Source organism: Leucoraja erinacea, chromosome 8 (assembly GCF_028641065.1).
Source record: "Leucoraja erinacea ecotype New England chromosome 8, Leri_hhj_1, whole genome shotgun sequence".
Classification (NCBI taxonomy): domain Eukaryota; kingdom Metazoa; phylum Chordata; class Chondrichthyes; order Rajiformes; family Rajidae; genus Leucoraja; species Leucoraja erinaceus.
In genome coordinates this window covers 71755834-71775490 of record NC_073384.1, presented here as the reverse complement: position 1 = coordinate 71775490, position 19657 = coordinate 71755834, and the positions used below count along the sequence as shown (strand labels likewise).

Here is a 19657-nt window from a genome sequence, read left to right as displayed (position 1 = left end):
CTGTGCTTCATCATGAAGTGCTTCGAGATGCTGATCACAGAGCATATCAACTCCAGCTTCCCAAACAGCCTGGGTCCACTGCAATTTGTTTGCCATCACGACAGATCCATGGCAGTTGCTATTTCCCTGGCTCTACACTCATCTCTGGAACATATGGATAACAAGGAGACCCATGTTAGTCTTCTATTTATTAATTGCAACTCAGATTCAACACCATTATTCCAACCAAACTAATTTCTGAATGCCAGTACCTTTGGCTTTGCACCCCTCTCGGCAACTGGATCCATCCTGAGCCATAGACCTGCAATCAATAAGGATAGGAGCTAAACCATCCTTCACAATCATTCTCAACACTGATACCTCAAAAGGTTGGGTTCTCGCCCCTTACTATATGACACGACTATTCTACTTACTATACTTTGGGGTGGCCCAGCAATAGAGTTGCTGCCTTACATCACCAGAGACCCAGATTCGATCCCGAATATGCTGCTGTCTGTATGGAGTTTGTACATTTTCCCTGTGACTACATGGGTTTTCTCTGGGTGCTCCGGTTTCCTCACGCATTCCAAAGACGTGCAGGTTTGTAGGTTAATTGGCTTCTGTAAATTGTCCCCAGTGTGTAGGATAGCACTAGTGTTCAGGTGTTCGTTGGTCAGCAACAGACTCAGTGGACCAAAGGGCACGTTTCCACACTGTTTCTCCCAAACTAAGCTCACTAATACAACTGTGTGGCCAAATTTTGCACTAACTTCATTTACAAGTTTGCAGGTGACACACCACAGTAGCGGGCCAGATCTCAAACAATGATGAGACTGAGAACAGGAAGGAGATCTAGATCTTCGTAACATGGTGTCAACACGTCAACCTCTCCCTCAATGTCAGCAAGACAAAAGAAGCCTGCCATTGACTTCTGGAAGTGGGATGGCGCACACGCCCAATCTGCAGTAATAGTGCTAAAGTGATGATTGCGAGCTTCAACTACTTGGCTTAAATATCACTAACTATGTGGCCTAGCAAGCACATCAACGCCTCCACTCTCTCGGAAAGTAAAGGAAATTTGGCATGTTTCCTGTGACTTTTACCAATTTCTATAGATGCATCTATCGAGATGGCAACTGTTCTGCCCAAAGCCGCAAAAAATTGCAGAGAGTAGTGAATGGAGCACAGTCGGGTCCCTTCCCTTCTCCCCAATGCTGTCACCCCCATCGATCATTATGTACTTCAAGCTGCCTCACGAAAACAGCCAACATAAGCAAGGACATACTTGGAACTGGTGGCCAGGGGTGGCAGCAAGTACAGCCAGGGTTGGCGCTGGAAACAAACGATAAGGGCATTGAAGAGGCTTTTATCTAGGCACACAAATAGGCAGGGAATGGAGACCTATGGATCATGTTCAGGCAGTGGGTATTGGGCCAAAGGGCCTGTTTCTGCACTGCACTGCTCAGTTCTGTGCTCAATGTTCATTCACTCCACAATTATTTTCTGATCTCCCCTCTCTGGTCAGGCAGATTATATAAAAGCTTGAAAGCAGATTCAAGAATAGCTTCTTCTTTGCGATTGTTATCAGACTCTTGAACGCACGTCTCCTATCAAAGGACCAATTTCCAATCTTCCAATTTGCCTCATTGCAACCATGTATTTTTTTTATCTGCACTTTTTCTGTCACTGTAACACCCATATTCTGTGTTCTTTGTTTTTTCTTTAGCATGTACTCCAATATGGTACAACTTGTCTGACCAGCATGCAAACACTAGTTTCTAATTGTATCTTGGTACACATGACAATAATTAACCAATACCCAGCTATCGGCATGTGCACCATTTTATTGCACAGCTTATTTCTTCATTGCTTATTATGAGAGTGGTCTGTGGGCTATTCTCAATGGTTCATTGGTACTTTATTGTCACATGTACCAAGGTGTAGTGAAATTAATTTTTTGCATACAGTTCAGTATCACTATTACTATAAATGAGCACAATCTTTGTTAAATACCAGTGCATAAGAATAGTACACTAGGACAGTATACATGAGTTGCCATGTTTTGGTATTTTTCACGATTCAAGCCAGAAATTTATTACAAATGCAGCATTCTTGACTTGGCCACAAAGGCCCACTGTCCTGGCAGCGTTGCAGCGTTGGCCTGGCCAAGTGACGTTGTTGGTGTCCTCCACCATTTCATGCCACTGCAGGCCGTGTACGATTCCCGTGCTCGGCCCCTTGGAGTGGCCTCCGATCCAATCGAGTCCCAGGCTGCTGCAGGGCCTCCAGCGGTCCACTCCACCGACTCCCCGATCCGGACACATCGACCCGCGAACCGTCGTCCCTCGCCCCACCTGGCCACCGCTCAGTCCTCGTGCCCCTGTGGTGCATCCTGCAGCCAACCCAGTAGGGAAGACCCCACTCCGTTCACCTTGGTTTACCTGAGTCTGCTGCTGCCATCTTGAATCCAACATTCGTGGTTGGCCATCTCCGGAGGCTCGCTGCTCTCTTCGTGTTCCTGTGGACACAAAATGTTGGCAATTATCAACATTGCCAAATTGTACGTGTAAAGTAGCTTTACTGAAGAGGAGCTGTAATTACATAGGATTAGATCTTCAGCATTACTGGACATGTTGAATGGTTGGGTGATTGTGACTGGACATTGGAATGAAAGTTGTTCAAGTATAAGGGGAAAGAGAAGGGAATGTCCGTGAAAGGATAGCTATTCTGGGAACTGGTAAGTCCCCACTAGGTTGAATAACTTTATTCTGACAATAATAAGGAAGTGTGATTTTTGTGGACTGAGTAATACTCGATCTTAAGTTTGCACCTTGTTGGAATTCAGTTCTACCTATGATGAAAGTAAACTGTAAACTACAAGTTCTCTTAATTAATTACTTAATGTTGTCCTTGTGATATGATGCAATGTAAGGCATCCTTAATGTGCAAGTAAGACCTGGTCTCTGGAATGATTGTGTGGGGTTTACTAATGCATGGTTTACTGATACTATTTGTTTACCTACTAATGATGTCGGGGGCAGATATCTTCACCAATCCACCGGTCAGAAAGTTAAGGGCCTGTCCCACTTAGGAGATTTTTTAATCGACAACAGGAGACTATGTGGTCGCCACAAGTGCGCCGGTGATGTCGCCTGCATGGTTGTGAGTAATTTCCTCAGCGCCGCGACAAGTCGTAACGTCATTCTGGTCGCCGTTAATTTTTCAACATGTTGAAAAATTAGCGGCGACTTTTTATTTGACCCCATGGGTCATAGCTAGTTTTCTCGTCACGTAGGCGCGGTGGTAGTAGGTGCTAGTAGGTCGTCAGGAAGATGTAGGTTAATTGGCTTGGTATAAGTGTAAATTGTCCCTCGTGTGTGTATGGTAGTGTTAATGTGCGGGGTCGCTGGTCGGTGCAGACACTTATACCAAGCCAATTAACCAACACACCTTTGGAGTGTGGGAGGAAACCGGAGATCTCGGTCATGGGGAGAACGTACAAACTTCGTACAGACAGCTCCCGTAGTCAGGATTGAACCCGGCTGTAAGGCAGCAACTCTACCACTGCGCCACCGTGACCACCCAGTAGTGCAGTGCACATAAGTGCAAACACAATTTGAAAACTAGTTCATGATAGTGCAAGAGGTGGTCTGGTCGGGTTCCATTGCTGAGATCGGATTAGAGCTGTGTAGGTTAGTTCGAGAGCCTGATGAAAGTAGCTGTTACCGGGCAATGAGTCGAGATACTTCAGCATTGCATCATTAGACACTTCAGGTATTTGGTGACATGCTGAAGTTCTGTAAACCTTTAAGAATATCAAGGCACTGGTGTGTCTTCATGAAAATACATGCTGCGCTCAGGACAAGTCACCAGAAATGGTAACGCTCAGTAATTTGAAGTTGCTAACTCTCTTCACCACCAGCCTCCTATGAAAATACCATGTGATCTCCTGATTTGCCCTTTCTGAAATCAATGATTAGGTCATTGGCTTGGTTGACTGAACGCAAGGTTGTTGTTGCAACACCGGTTGTTCGTTCTCTCGTTCTTCGTCATGACATCCAGGCCAGGACAGCATCAGTTACTGGGTGGATGGCTTTGATGCCACCAGGGAAAAGAATCCATGAGCAGTCATTCATGATGCGTGGGATGATCTAGTCTGGATGTCTGCAATCACAAGCAGGGCTGTCTGTCGTCCCCACTTATGCAGGTGATGGGCTGCTCATGGAGGGTGCCGATTCTGTTCCGGGTTAGATATTGCTTGCGATGGAGGTCAAATCCCGGTAGTTTCACTGTGGGGTCTGTGATGACCTCTCCGTTGTTGGTGTAAGCATCTTTCCAGGCTCTGCGTCACTCCGTCTTGGAGTCAAAGTCTTCCATAAATCCGTAAATTTGCCCCAAGTGTGTAGGGTAGTAGTGGAATCTCAAGGAAGTTGATGATAAAGTGCAATTAGTTTAATGGAAGACCCGAAGGGTTTGTGAGACTTCAGGCGCATGTTGGGCATACTGTTCAAGTCAGCATGGATGGGAAGGTCAGGGTTAGCCTCGATGGTGCACAATCTTTCAATACTTTTCTCACTTTTACACAAAGCCCTTGGCAATGTTACCTCAAGGGTTGTTTACCTTGTAAAAGATAATTCACTGACATTTTTTAAATCTAAGGTAAGTTCACTGGTGTAAGAATTGCAGAAACACAAAATCTAGGTTATTTTATGATTTGTGCTGACAACACTGCAGGATTGAGAAAGGGAACTGAAATTGTACTCGTGCTTACTGGTAACATTTCCAGGGAAAGTAGACTTGCAGGTTCAGCGCAATGGTATGTTAGGAAACTGCTACCTCTGCTCCAGTTACAGGGTTCAATCCTCCAATGCTTTCTGCTTGGATTTTATATACTCTCCCAATGACTGCTTGGGTAAGCTTTCCCTCTCCCATCAGGCACCGGTTGCACACATTCAGATTGAGGGAAAGTTTCTTCTCAGATGTTATCAGGCAACTGAATCATCCTACCACAACTAGCGAGCTGTCCTGAACCACTATCTACCTCATTGGTGACCTTCGGACTATCAGACCCTCAGTCTGAAGGAGGGTCTCGACCTGAAACGTCACCTATTCCTTCGCTCTGTAGATGCTGCCTCACCCGCTGAGTTTCTCCAGCATTTCTGTCTACCTTGGACTATCCTTGTTCAGACTTTGCTGGCTTTACCTTGCATTAAACGTTATTCCCTTATCATGTATTTATACATTGTAAATTGCTCCGTAGTAATCAGGTATTGTCTTTCTGCTGACTGGATAGCACGCAACAAAAGCTTTTCACTGTACCTCGGTGCACCTGATGATAACATAAATTGAAACTGGATGTCATGGTTTCCTCTCATTTTCTGACGACATGAAATTGGTAATTCAATTGACCTCTGTAAATTTCCTCCTTATGTCAGAAAATGGTGGAACCTGTGCAAGTTGATGGGAAATGTGTACAGAATGAAATGCCATTCATCGGGTGTATGATGGTTGGTATGGACTCTGGTAAAGGGCCGTTACTGTGCTGTGTGATTGTCTTCAGTAAGTATGGCAGGAATGAGAAGACTCTGAGAATGAAGTTTGGCTCGGAGTTTGCCAGATGTTACCTGTGGAAGAGCTTGGGGCTCGTGCACTTGTTAGAATGTAACCTGGAGAAATTGAGGCAGGAATGGAGAAATATTAAGGAGGATAATGCAATTGAGTTGCACTGAAAGCTCACCAGCAACAAAGGCATTGTAATTCCAGTGTGGACAATGTCCTTCTACTTCCCACAGTTGATTGGTTAATTAACCTCCGTAAATTTGCCCCAAGTGTGTAGGGTAGTAGTGGAATCTCAAGGAAGTTGATGATAAAGTGCAATTAGTTTAAATTAATATTTGAAAATTGTCATGGCCTTCGGAGATTTCATGAAAGGAAGTAGGTTGTCGTTGTGCTCTCTATTTAAAGACGTCAGTCAATAGTAAGGAAAAGGGGAATGTTAGTGGAAAGAGATTCCAACCTTTGTTGTATTACTCTGTAATTGTTTGGCTTGCAAAGATTGATTGGAAATATTCATTTGGGAAGGATCAGCTACTGAATCTGTCATTAGAACATTTTGTGTCCCTCCGAAAATAAACTTATGGGAGATCAAGTGCAGACAGAATGTGTAGGAGGGAACTACAGATGCTGGAGTAACTCAGGGGGACTGTCGGCATCTCGGGACAGAAGGAATGAGCACCGCAAAATCCTGCTTTAGAGTCAAGCACCTGCAAACAACAGATTTGGAATGGGAGGAAGTATCCTCCACCACATGGGACAAGCAAAATAGAGGAAGTTGGTGTAGGAAGTCCTGGTTAAAAATTCAGATTATTTCAGGACTCCAGTTTATGCTAATATCTGAATAAGGAACTGGTTCAGTCTGATGAAGGGTTCTGACCCAAAACGTCACCTGTCCATGTTCTCCAGAAGTGCTGCCTGACCCGCTGAGTTACTCCAGCACTGTGTCTTTTTGTGTAACCATTATCTGCAGTTTCTAATATAATATATTCCAGTCTGTTTGACAATAGGTGCAGGAGTAGGCCATTCGGCCCTTCGAGCCAGCACCGCCATTCAATGTGATCATGGCTGATCATCCCCAATCAGTACCCCGTTCCTGCCTTCTCCCCATATCCCCTGACTCCGGTATCTTTAAGAGCCCTATCTAGCTCTCTCTTGAAAGTATCCAGAGAACCGGCCACCACCGCCGGTTGTAGTACTTGGACAACAGTTAGTACTTGTTTTATTTTAAGTGCGCCATTGTGCATTTTGTACAAATTGATGGAGTTATTGAACCATGGATAAGAGGTTAAGCCAAAGAAATGAAAACTTAGTTAAAAGTATAACTTTCATGGGTTGGCTAAAATGTGAGAACGGGATGAAGAATGAATTGCCTGTCAGTATGTTGGAATCTGCATGATAACTTGGTCCCTTCATTCCTGGAAAAAGTAATATTCTTGGTAGATATGCAATAATCGAGACTGTGAAGAGGATGGGTAGGGGAAAGTCAGATGCATGTTATAATTTAAATGAAAGTAGCTCCCTGAAAGTCTCAACGAAGGTTGATAAAGTGGCAAAGGCGCACAGTATGCCCGCCTGCAATGGATGGCCAATAACTACAAGAAACTGGAGGTTGTGCTGCAAGTTTATAGAACTTTGGTTAGGCTGCATTTAGAGTACTGTGTGCAATTTCAGTTGCTCCAATACAGGAAGCATTTGGAGGTTTTGCAAACTGCGCAGAAATAGTTTACCAGGATACTGCCTGGATTGAAGCTATAAGCCGAGTTTGGACAACTTGAAATGTTTTCTCAAGAGCTTCGGAAGCCGAGGGGAGTCCTGTTAGGGGATATGGGAAGAAGGCAGGCACGGGTTATTGATTGGGGACGATCAGCCATGATCACAATGAATGGCGGTGCTGGCTTGAAGGGCTGAATGGCATCCTCCTGCACCTATTTTCTATTTTTCTAAGTTTATAAAATCATGAGAGGAGTAGATAGGGTAGACAGTCGGAACCTTTTTTCCTTGGGCTAAATTGTTAAAGACTAGAGAATACAGCTTTAAGAGGGAGAGAGTTTAAAGGAGATATATGAGGCAAATGTGCCTGGAACTCGCTTAACGGTGTGCTGGTGAAAGCAGATACGCTAGTAATGTTTAAGAGGCTTTTAAGGGATGGAGCACCAATTAAGGATTAGTTTACACATGCATTATATTCGGCACAGTTTTATCCAGGGCTGAAGGGCCTGGTACTGCCCTGTACTGTTGTATGCTTATTTCAAGTAGTTGGAACATTATGGAAGAGAGGGAGGCTAATGGGATGGACATTGTAATAATGAAGTGTTTTAATAGGAGGTAGAAGTGTGTGGTGATAAAGAGAATGTCTCATTTGAATCATATCCAGGATCTTAAGGTGGGATTTAAAAATAAAATGTGTGAAAAGTATTTTAATTCAAAACAGATTTTTGTTTTTTGCCTAGTTGAAAGCGAGTCGGCATGTAGTTCCTGTGCTTGGTAGATTCACCATGTTGTACACATCAGTAGCAAATCATGTGCCTTGTATCCCAAGATAGTTGAATTATCTGTTTATCTTAATTGTACTGATTCCTCTCTCCTACTTTTAAGGGGCTGACCATCTGCGGCGACCTAATTGGCGAGTTTACCAGAGTTTAAAAACGTGTCATGTTAAAGACCTCCTGCGACTATGTTGAAGACTACCTTTGACTACCCTCGATTACCTACGAATAACATGCCGACCTACTTCGATTAAACCTACGAATAAAAAAAATATTGATTTTGTTTTTTCCCCCATGGCGACCTTCTTTTACTAGCAGGCATTTTTCGGCATGTTGAAAAATACGCCGCGATCTAGCAGAGGTTTCGAGTACGCAGGGACTCCTCTCGAGCATGAAGGAGAGTTACAAAAACCTCCTCGGACCTTGTGTCGACCATGCTGCAAGTATGAATTCAGGACAAACTCTTCTAAACTCGCCAATTAGGTCGCCACAGTGGGACAGGCCCTTTATTGTCCAATCTGCTATTGGCACAGAATGTCCTTGTTGATACTCTAGCTGTTGCTTCTCAATCTTGTAACAAGTTTAAAGTGGTCACACCACCCTTCCTCTAATGTGGGTGATTTATGAAGGATAAGACTACCACATTTTATATTGGTACTGTTCACTGAAGATTGAGCTATGTATTGAAATGCATTGCTCCTGTCAAGTGATTATGAAGTCCTACGGATGAAAGAAACTCTTGTAAATGCACATGGTTTAAGTTTAGTCCAATTTGATCATCAAAGTAGAAATAAAATTGGCATAAAACATTGTTTGGAGCTGCAAAATATGTTACCACTTTGTTTTATCAATTTTAATTTTTACATCCGAGATTTTGAAGTTGGCATATCATTTTATTCTGGAGAAACTCAGCGGGTGCAGCAGCATCTATGGAGCGAAGGAAATATTTCCTTTGCTCCATAGATGCTGCTGCACCCGCTGAGTTTCTCCAGCATTTTTGTCTACCTTCGATTTTCCAGCATCTGCAGTTCCTTCTTAAACAAATATCATTTTATTCGGTGAATTTTACAATACGATAGAACTTTATTGACCGCAGGGGGGAAATTGATTTGCCAACAGTCGTAAAACACAAAATGCATGAAACATTAAATTTAAGTTAAGAATGGAAAGGATTGGGGATGTGCAAAGTTTCGGGGGGTGGGGGGGTGTCAGTCTACCCCACGAAAGAAGGGGGAGGAGCTATCAGTTTGATAGCCGCAAGGAAGAAGGATCTCCTGTGGCGTTCTGTCCTGCATCTTGGTGGAACCAGTCTGTTGCTGAAGGTGCTCCTCAGGTTGACCAGAATCCTCTGCAGTTTGAGGAGCATCCTCCCCTCCAAGACCACCTCACCTCCCATGAATCCAACTCCAACTCCGCCCCCAGGACGGAGCCAGCCTTCCTGATGAGTTTGTTGATCCTATTGGTGTCCGCAACCTTCGCCCTGCTGCCCTGGCACACAGCAGCGAAGAAGATGGTACTGGCCACCATTGATTGGTAGAACATCTGCAGTATCTTACTATAGATGTTGAAGGAGCGGAACTTTGTCAGAAAGTACAGCCGGCTCTGTCCCTTCTTGTACTAGACCTCAGCGTTCCTGGATCAATCCAGTTTACTGTCCATGTCAGGAAGGTATTTGTACTCCCTGGTAAACTGCACATCCACACCATTGATGGGGATAGGGGACAGGGGTGTTCCTCTCCTCCTAAAGTCCACCACTAACTACTTAGTCTTGTCGGTGTTGAGCTGCAGGTGATTCAGCCCACACCACTCAACAAAGTGGTTGACTACGCTCCCCGCACTGATCCTGTCCACAATTGAAAACGTCTACAGGTGGCAGAAGGCCGAGTTACAGTGCATTCAGAAAATATTCAGACCCCTTCACTTTTTCCACATTTTGTTATGTTATAGCTTTATTCTAAAAAGGATAAAATTAATTTATTTATCTTCAATCTACACACAGTACCCCATAATAAAAAAGCAAAAACAGGTGTTTAGTAATTAAAAATAAATAACTGAAATATGACATTTACATAAGTATTCAGACCCTTTACTCAATACTTTGTTGAGGCACCTTTGGCAGCGATTACAGCCTCAAGTCTTCTTGGCTCACCTGTTTGGGTAATTTCTCCCATTCTTCTCTACAGATCCTCTCGAGCTCTGTCAGGTTTGATGGGGGAGTGTCGATGCACAGCGATTTTCAGGTCCCTCCAGAGATATTCGATCGGTTCCAGTTCAGGGCTCTGGCTGGGCCACTCGAGGACATTCACAGACTTGTCACAAAGCCACTTCTGCGTTGTCTTGGCTGTGTGCTTAGGGTCGTTGTCCTGTTGGAAGGTGAACATCTGCCCCAGTCTGAGGTCCAGAACGCACTAGAGCAGGGTTTCATCAAGGATCACTCTGTACTTTGCTCCGTTCATCTTTCCCTCGATCCTGACTAGTCCCAGTTCCTGCCGCTGAGAAATATCTCCACAGCACAATGCCGCTGCCATCATGCTTCACCGTAGGTATGGTATTGGCCAGGTGATGAGCGGTGCTTTGTTTCCTCCAGATGTGACGCTTGGCATTCAGGCCCAAGAGTTCAATCTTGGTTTCACCAGACCAGAGAATCTTGTTTAGGTGCGTTTTGCCAAACTCCAAGCGGGCTGTCATGTGCCTTTTACTGAAGAGTGGCTTCCATCTGGCCACTCTACCATAATGGCCTAATTGGTGGAGTGCTGCAGATATAGTTGTCCTTCTGGACGTTTCTCCCATCTCCACAGACAAACTCTGTCAGAGTGACCATTGGGTTCTTGGTCACCTCCCTGACCAAGGCCTTTCTCCCCGATTGCTCAGTTTGGCCGGGTGGCCAGCTCTATGAAGACGCCTGGTGGTTTCAAAGTTCATCCATTTATGAATGACTGAGGCCACTGTGCTCTTCGGGACCTGCAATGCTGCAGAAATTGTTTTATACCCTTCCCCAGATCTGTGACTCGACACAATCCTGTCTCAGAGGTCTACGGACAATTCCTTCGTCTTTATGGCTTGGTTTTTGCAATGACATGCACTGTCAACTGTGGGACCTTATATAGACAGGTGTGTGCCTTTCCAAATCATGTCCAATCAATTTAATTTACCACTGGTGGACTCCAATCAAGTTGTAGAAACATTTCAAGGATAATCAATGGAAACAGGATGAACCGAAGCTTAATTTTGAGTGTTGTAGCAAAGGGTCTGAATACTTATGTAAATGTGATATTTCAGTTATTTCTTTTTAATTACTTTGCAAAAACACCTGTTTTCGCTTTATTATTATTATGAGGTATTGTGTGTAGATTGATGATTTAAAAAAAAAAAAAGAATTTCATCCATTTTAGAATAAAGCTGTAACGTAGCAAAATGTGGAAAAGTGAAAGGGTCTGAATACTTTCTGAATGCACTGTAGATCTGAAGTCCGAGGTGTAGATGGTGAACAGGAAGGGAGAGAGGACCGTCCCCTGTGGAGCCCCTGTGTTGCTCACTAACATGCCCGAGACACACTTCTGTAACCTGACATATTGTAGTCGTCCAGTCAGGTAGTTGGTGATCCAGGACACCAATGGAGCATCCACCTGCATCTTGGCAATTGTAATGTTTTGTTTTATTTATCAAAGGCACAAATATTCTACAGAGTAATGTGTAATTTTATTCAAACCACTGCAAACTTTGCCTTTATGGCTTAACTTTAACTGTGATAAAAAAGAAGTCTTGCTTACAACCACTGCCACAACAGGCTTGATTAAACGAAAGATGTGGTGAATTTTACTGCTATTTTTTATCAAGAAAAATGAGACACCATTCAACTAACATTATTTATTTGTCATTGAATAGGCCCGTGTTTTGTACGGCTTCACAGCTGAACCTGGAAACAATGAGTTGACAGTCCAGGAAGGAGAAATCATCACTATTGGCAATCGGGTAATTCTATTTCTAATATTTTTCTTTATTTTCCTTGGTTTCTTTCAAAAACATATTTTAACAACTGAGGCAACCAAAACATAACTTTCTTTGACACATTTCCGCTAAAGAAGTAGTTATTCTCATCTCTCTTGGCATGAAATTGAGTTTTGATTTTGTATTAACGTTGTTTTTACGTCGACCCTTTTTGGATTACAGAGGCTGTACGTTAAGCCTGGTAACTAGTTAAACAGGCTCTGTCTGAAGAAGGGCCTCGACCCAAAACGTCACCCATTCCTTCTCTCCAGAGATGCTGCCTTCCTGCTGAGTTACTCCAGCATTTTGTGTCTAACTTTTGATTTTACTGCCTGCGAAAAGTCATAGTTTGCTGACGACTGCTTCCCTGTGTTGGACCTTGCTTGTTATAAATATTTTTCAGCATCAGGAAATGGGAAGCATTGATATGCATCTAGCAAGTACAAAATTAGGAACAAAGCAAGACTTTGTCCAAGATAGGGTGTGAATACATTTTGCTGCTGGAAGAGAGAGGCTGGCAAGGAGGACTTTGACATTATCAAGAGTTTGTGGCAAAATATAGATTTGGCATTAATTCCTTTCTATTTGGAAAGATAGTCAGAACTGAAATGATTTTTGTTTTAAATAAAAAAACCTTTGCTGTTAAACCAAAGATTTTTGCCATGTGGATGCACGTTACTGCAGCATTTACTCGATGGAACAGATTCTACAGAGAAAGTTGTGTGACCTGTCATTAAGCTGGAGAGGATGGAGAAGAGATTCACCAGGATGTTTTCTGGACTTTTTCTTTGGAGCGTGGGGACTGAGAGGTGACTGTATTGAGTGCACAAGATGATGAGGAGCATGGGAAGGTGAACACACACTCTTTATACTAAAACAAGGCGGCAAAGATCTCAAGTGAGATGGAAGAGATTAGAAGGGACCTTGGGGTCAATTTCTTCACTCGTGTCTGGAAGGAGTTTCTAAAGGAAGCTATAGAAGTGGATTAAATTGTGCCTTTTCAAAGTTGTTTGGACAGATCTAGATAGGAAGGGTTTAGAGGTCCTTGGCAAATGCAGGCAAATGGGACCATCCTAATATGCCAACTTGATTGGCATGTATAAGGTAGGGTCGAAGAGCCTGTTTCCGTGCTGTACAGCTCTATGATCCTATTTGTCTCGGAGAAAGTTGCACCCTAATTAGCAATTGGTTTTGTCATTGCTAGAGCCAAGGAAGAGAGCTGGCTTTTCAGAATTTCTGACATGTGTATCTATCCTGTTAGATGAGGAAATGGTGTTTAAGTTGAGTTGTTCAGTCCACAATGCTGACCCTGAGCTTTCAATTGCCTCTCATTCCAATTCAGCATTCATTTTCCATGGAACTAAGTTTTGGCTTTGCATTGTTACAAAAAAGCCGTATAAACTGTACACCTTTCATTTAAGCATATTACAACCCTCTGGATTTGCTGTGTAGGAAGGAACTGCAGATGCTGGTTTAAACCAAAGATAGACACAAAAAGCTGGAGTACCTCAGTGGGTCAGGCAGCATCACTGGAGAAAAGGAAAGTGTGATGTTTCGGGTCGAGACCTTCAGACTGAGAGTCAGGGGAAACGGAAACGAGAGGTAGTTATAGAGAGGTGTAAAACAAATGAATGAAAGATATGCAAAAAAGTAACGATGATCAAGGAAATTGTGGAGTTCACAAGGGTCCATTGTTGGCTGTGGGCTAGGTGATAAAGAGTTATACAGACAATGAAATGTAACAGGATGACAGTGATACTAGTACGACAACTAGGTTGGGGAAGGACAGAGAGAGAGAGAGGGGATGCTCGGGTTACTTGAAGTTAGAGAGATGGATATTCATACTGCTGGATTGTAAACTGCCCAAATGAAATATGAGGTGCTGTTGCTCCAATTTGCAATTTGGACTTGCTGCTGAATTCAAGAATTTTAGCGAGCCAGCCTCTTCGGTACATCAGAACCAGCTATGCAGCTCAACCTGCTGAGTATTTCCAGGTTTATTTTATGTTTCGCATTATTTTTTGTGTTCCAATCTCAATAGAAAATAGTTTCTGCCCACCGTTGCCAATCCGTCATTCATTTTATAGATTTGAATGAATTTCTGTTACTTCAAAGAAATACGCCCCTTGTTTAATTGAATTTTAATTTGACTGGAATTCCTTTGAAAAAATGTAGTTTAGCCCTGTAATTCTAATAAATGCTGAAGAACCAATGTCTCGTTCATGTGATTCATTGTTTAGAATTTGCATTGCTGTATGAAACAAATTGACTGCAAATACAACTGCAGCAAAAGTTCCATGCCTTCTTTATTCCAGCCTCTTATGAGTAATATTATAAACATAAGCATTTATTTTGTCTTTGTCAACCAGTTTCTTGATTTAGGACTTGCATCCCTGAATTTCATTAATCGTGTGCCTATTATATCTTTGTCTTCTATAAAATAGTCTGAGGTATGAAAATAACTCTCATCAAAATCTTGCATATTTTCATTTCCATCTAAGATTGCTGTACAATCTATGATGACTGCACCTTTCATTTTTTAAATTGCATTTTTAATCTTAGCTTGCTTATTTTATTCATGCATTTATTGTATGAAATACTAATTTGCCCCTATGCCTTTTGCATTAATTCTGCCTTATTCCACTTAACTTCACACTTCCTGCTTTTTCAACACGACCCTTGTATTTCCTGCATTTTGTTTGAACCTGCTATATTCAGGAAATGTTTAATAGACAGATAAACACATCATTCGGCAATAGCATTGAGTTTCTTTCAGCTGAAAATAACGATTTAACGAATTGAAGGATGTTATTAGAAAATAATAGAAAAACAGTTGGTAAGATATCATCCTAGAAGGGTTCATCGATAGCTTTTATTTTACAATAGATAGCAATTCCCCCTACTCCTTACCTTTCACCTCATTAGTCGGGGTGGGAGATTGCAACCTTCCCGTGGTCCACCCTGTTTCGACTAATGCAATCAACCCGATGAATAGATCAAACAAACAATACATCAAATAGAACGTTGACCTACAACTTTAAGCTGTGCAGGCCATACGCAAGAAGAAGAAGACCCCATTAACCATCACATACAGCACATAATCCTCTAACATTTTTGCCACCTCCAATGGGATCCTACCAATTCCCATCTCCACCCCTTTCTGCCTTTTGCAGAGACCGTTCCTACTGCAATTCCCTGGTTAACTCATCCCTTACCACCCAAACTACCCATTCCCCAGGTGCCGTCCACTGAAACGGCAGGAGTTGCAACACCTGGCCCTATCAGAGCTGCCAAGTAGTACGGATTTTCCATATTTTGTACGGAAATGTGATAAGAATACCGATTTGCTTTGTAGAACACGGATTTTTTATAAATCGGCCCGACTTCCTGTTTCATCTTACTGCTTCAAAAATGCAAGGATATAAAAAGCCATACTGTAACTCTAAATATTATAGCAGATTAAATCTATTAGTATTTTAAATTTCAAGATCTGGATGATTATTTTTGTAAGCTTTGATCTGCCTGTCCCTCTACAGGTTTAAACAGCGCTGTCAGTTTAGCGTGTGGGAACTTAAACGAACAGCGCTATGGGTTCTAATTATAACGCTACCAGCTGGAGGGCTATTGCCTTCACACAAGGCGTTATGAGGTTTACACATAGAGCAATGGCCACAGTGCTATGGGTCACAGACTGTTCAGGGAGGGAGAGGGAGGGAGGGAAAGAAAAGGCAGGAGGGAGGGAGGTTTCGAAAATGGCTTCTACATCATCTGGTGCTAAAAGCAGGAATAGTTCTTGTACTCTTACATGAGTATGACCGCACATAAAAACATTTTCAGTAAAATGGCACCGCGTAAAAATACTGATTTCCTCAGCAAAATACTGATTTTCAGGTACTAGAATACTGAAATGCTCGGACAAAACTTGGCAACTCTGCCCTATACCTCCTCTCTCAACTCTGTCCAAGGACCCAACAGTCTTTTCAGGATAGGCATGAATATTGATTTATTTAACTTCGTCATTTTTGCATCCCCTCTCTCTCCCCCTCAAAAGCTTCAAAATTGTCTTGTTGAGTCTCATTGTCTGTAACTCAATTTCACCTGGCCCACAACTAACAATGGTCTGTTTCCTTTGTCATTGTTACTTTTTTGCATATCTTTCATTCATTTATTCTATATCTCTCTATATTACCGTTTATATCTCTTGTTTCCCTCAGTTTGAAGCAGGGTTTTGACCCGAAACGTCACCTATTCCATTTCTCCAGAGTTGCTGTCTGACCCGCTGAGTTACTCCAGTTTTTTGGGTCTTTTTTGAGGATTTGAGTTTAGGAGCAAGGAAGTCCTACTATAGTTGTACAGGGGCCTGGTGAGACCGCACCTGGAGTATTGTGTGCAATTTTGGTCTCCTAATTTGAGGAAGGACATTATTGCTATTGAGGGAGTGCAGCGTAGGTTCACCAGGTTAATTCCCGGGATGGCGGGACTGACGTATGCTGAAAGAATGTGTCGACTGGGCTTGTATTCACTGGAATTTAGAAGGATGAGAGGGTATCTCATAGAAGCATATAAAATTCTTAAAAGATTGGACAGGCTAGATGCAGGAAACATGTTCCCGATGTTGGGGGAGTCCAGAACCAGTGGTCACAGTTTACGAATAATGGGTAGGCCATTTAGGACTGAGATGAGGAAACCCTTTTTCTTCCAGAGAGTTGTGTATCTGTGGAATTCTCTGCCAATTCACTGGATGTTTTCAAGAGAGAGTTAGACTTGGCTATTAGGGCGAAAGGAATCAAGGAAGACAAAAGTGCTGGAGAAACTCTGCGGGTGCAGCAGCATCTATGGAGAGAAGGAAATAGGCAACGTTTCGGGCCGAAACCCTTCTTCAGACTTCGATGTTCCAGCATCTGCAGTTCCTTCTTAAACAGGAATCAAGGGATATGGGGAGAAGGCAGGAACGGGGTACCGATTGTGGATGATCAGCCATGATCACATTGAATGGCGGTGTTGGTTCGAGGGGCTGAATGGCCTCCCCCCGGCACCTATTTTCTACTGTCTATCAGGTCACTTTGGATCCACTCTACTATTTTTTCACCAGTTAAAGTCATGAAAGTCTTCTTTGTTTCAATAGGAACAATCACACCACAAAATTTAATTTGCCACAAATTGTTCCTGAATTAATTTAATTATTATCACGTGTTTCCAACTTGTTTTTCTGACCCATTTGGAAATAGATATATGAAAATAAGCTCCTTGAGTGGGTCGAGGATTTTCTACCCTTTACAAAACTGCATCTCACTGTAGACACAAAATGCTGGAGTAACTCAGCAGAACAGGCAGCATCTCTGGAGAGAAGGAATGGGTGACGTTTCGGGTCCCGTAACATCACCTCTCCCTTCTCTCCAGAGATGCTGCCTGTTCCACTGAGTTACTCCAGCATTCTGTGTCTATCTTTGATTTTAAACCAACATCTGCAGTTCCTTCCTACACATGTTCTGTATTTGTGCAATGCAGCTCTTCCTTGCAGTTTCTCACTCTGTGCTTTTTAAATGCCCACTATTCTATGCTGCACTATTTCAACCAGCTTCTTGAATATTGCATAAAAACCTTCCCTGTGGCAACTTTCTAAATTTGTTTTGCAAATTTGTATAATATACTCTCTGGCTCTCTTGTTACCACAGTTATGTTCTCGCAAAGCTAATATTAAATTTGGTAAATATAATCTCTCTTTAAAATATTGTTAACTTAGTCATTTGATTTTCCACTTTTGTAATGGCTTCCAGTATTTGCTTCACAGTTGAACTTAAACATTTTGTTTTCTCTCCTCCTGTTATGAATAGCTGTAGTACATTTGCTTTGTCCCAATCCACTGGGACTGAAAATCTAGGGCATTTTTAGAAACTCAATATTGATATATCCACTATCTCTTCAAACGTCATCTTTACAAATTCAAGATGAAGGCCATCAGTGCGGGGATTTGTTAGCTTTAGTTGGATTCATTTCTGTCCATCTTTACTTACGTTAATGATTGCATTCAGTCTCTGATTTCCCCTTAGACTTGTTTTTGTGTCTTTTGATGCTAAAATGGGTGCAAAAATATCAGTTTCGTCCCTAACCCATCTAATTATTCTGCAATATAATTTATCCTAGTCTACCTTATAAATAGTCTATTCCCTGGTTTAGGAAAACCCTCAATGAATTCTCTATACGTCTTCCAGGCTGCATTCGCAGATTGTTCAATTTTATATATGAATTAAAATCTTCCCAAAAATTATTGCGTGACCTTATTTTCAAATTCCTTTCTCTTGATCAAAAAATATTGAATTGTACTAAATGAGAGGTTTCCCACATTAGAGATAAGGAACCAGAATGTCTTTATCGTTTTATTATTTTCACCTATTTTAATTCTGCCTTCTCAATGTCAACATTTAGAGTTGCAGTACATTTGTGTTGTTCTGCCTTTCAACCACCCAATGTAAACGTAATTGTATTAGGAATGCTTTGTTTTAAACTATTACCATTCCCGTTGATACGGTTCACTTCTTAATAAACAGACAACTCACAAAAACGTTAGGTAAACCAACTCGAGCTTTACTGATCATGAACTGGTGGACATGACGGGGGTACACCAGTCAAGTAAGCAAAAGACACTTGACTTCCCCGTGCTACCACTTCAATTAACAAAGATTTGCATGGTGTTTTATACTGTGTTGTCACTTAGTCACATTCCAAAGATGTTAGTCATGGTCAAAGATGCAGCCAATACACATCACCACAGGGTGAGTCTGAACTTGTCTCTTATCAATTAGTAGCCACATTTCAAAGGCATCTTATCAGTTGGTACTTCCAGGGCAAGACATTTCAAAGGCATCGGTCTTTTATCGGATGGTACCTTCAAGACAAGACAAAATTTTACTTATCAAGGGGTAATAGGCAAGGGTGTGCCTTATCAAGTCAAGTCAAGTTTATTTGTCACATACACATACGAGATGTGCAGTGAAATGAAAGTGGCAATGCTCGCGGAACAACAAAACAACCAAACAAATTATAAACACAATCATAACACACATATTATTTTACGTAATAAATAATAGAAGGAAAAACGTTCTGTACAGTTAGTCCCTGGTGAGAAAGGCGTTTACAGTCCGAATTGCCTCTGGGAAGAAACTCCTTCTCAACCTCTCCGTTCTCACTGCATGGCAATGGAGGCGTTTGCCTGACCGCAGCGGCTGGAACAGTCTGTTGCAGGGGTGGAAGAGGTCTCTCATGATTTTGTTTGCTCTGGAGTTGCACCTCTTGTTGTATAGATCCTGCAGGGGGGTGAGTGAAGTTCCCATAGTGCGTTCGGCCGAACGCACTACTCTCTGCAGAGCCTTCTTGTCCTTGGCAGAGCAATTCCCGAACCAGATGGTAATGTTCCCGGACAAGGTGCTTTCCACCGCTGCTGCGTAGAAGCACTGGAGGATCCTCAGAGACACTCTGAATTTCCGCAATTGCCTGAGGTGGTAAAGGCGCTGCCTTGCCTTACTCACCAGTGCTGAGGCGTGTGATGCCCATGTCATATCCTCAGAGATGTGGACTCCCAGATATTTAAAACAGTTCACCCTATCCACAGGATCCCCATTTATACTCAATGGAGTGTACGTCCTCGGATG

General features: G+C 42.5%; 1 protein-coding gene across 2 annotated transcripts in view; it reads left to right on the top strand.

Moving 5' to 3' along the window:
• Positions 1-19657, top strand: part of snx9b (sorting nexin 9b) — a 98649-nt gene that overhangs the window by 12511 nt on the left and 66481 nt on the right. For both annotated transcript variants that reach the window (XM_055639970.1, XM_055639971.1), the window contains one exon: positions 11907-11993. In XM_055639970.1, coding sequence (XP_055495945.1) covers positions 11907-11993 — 87 coding nt within the window. Of the gene's footprint in view, positions 1-11906; positions 11994-19657 lie in introns of those variants that run through there.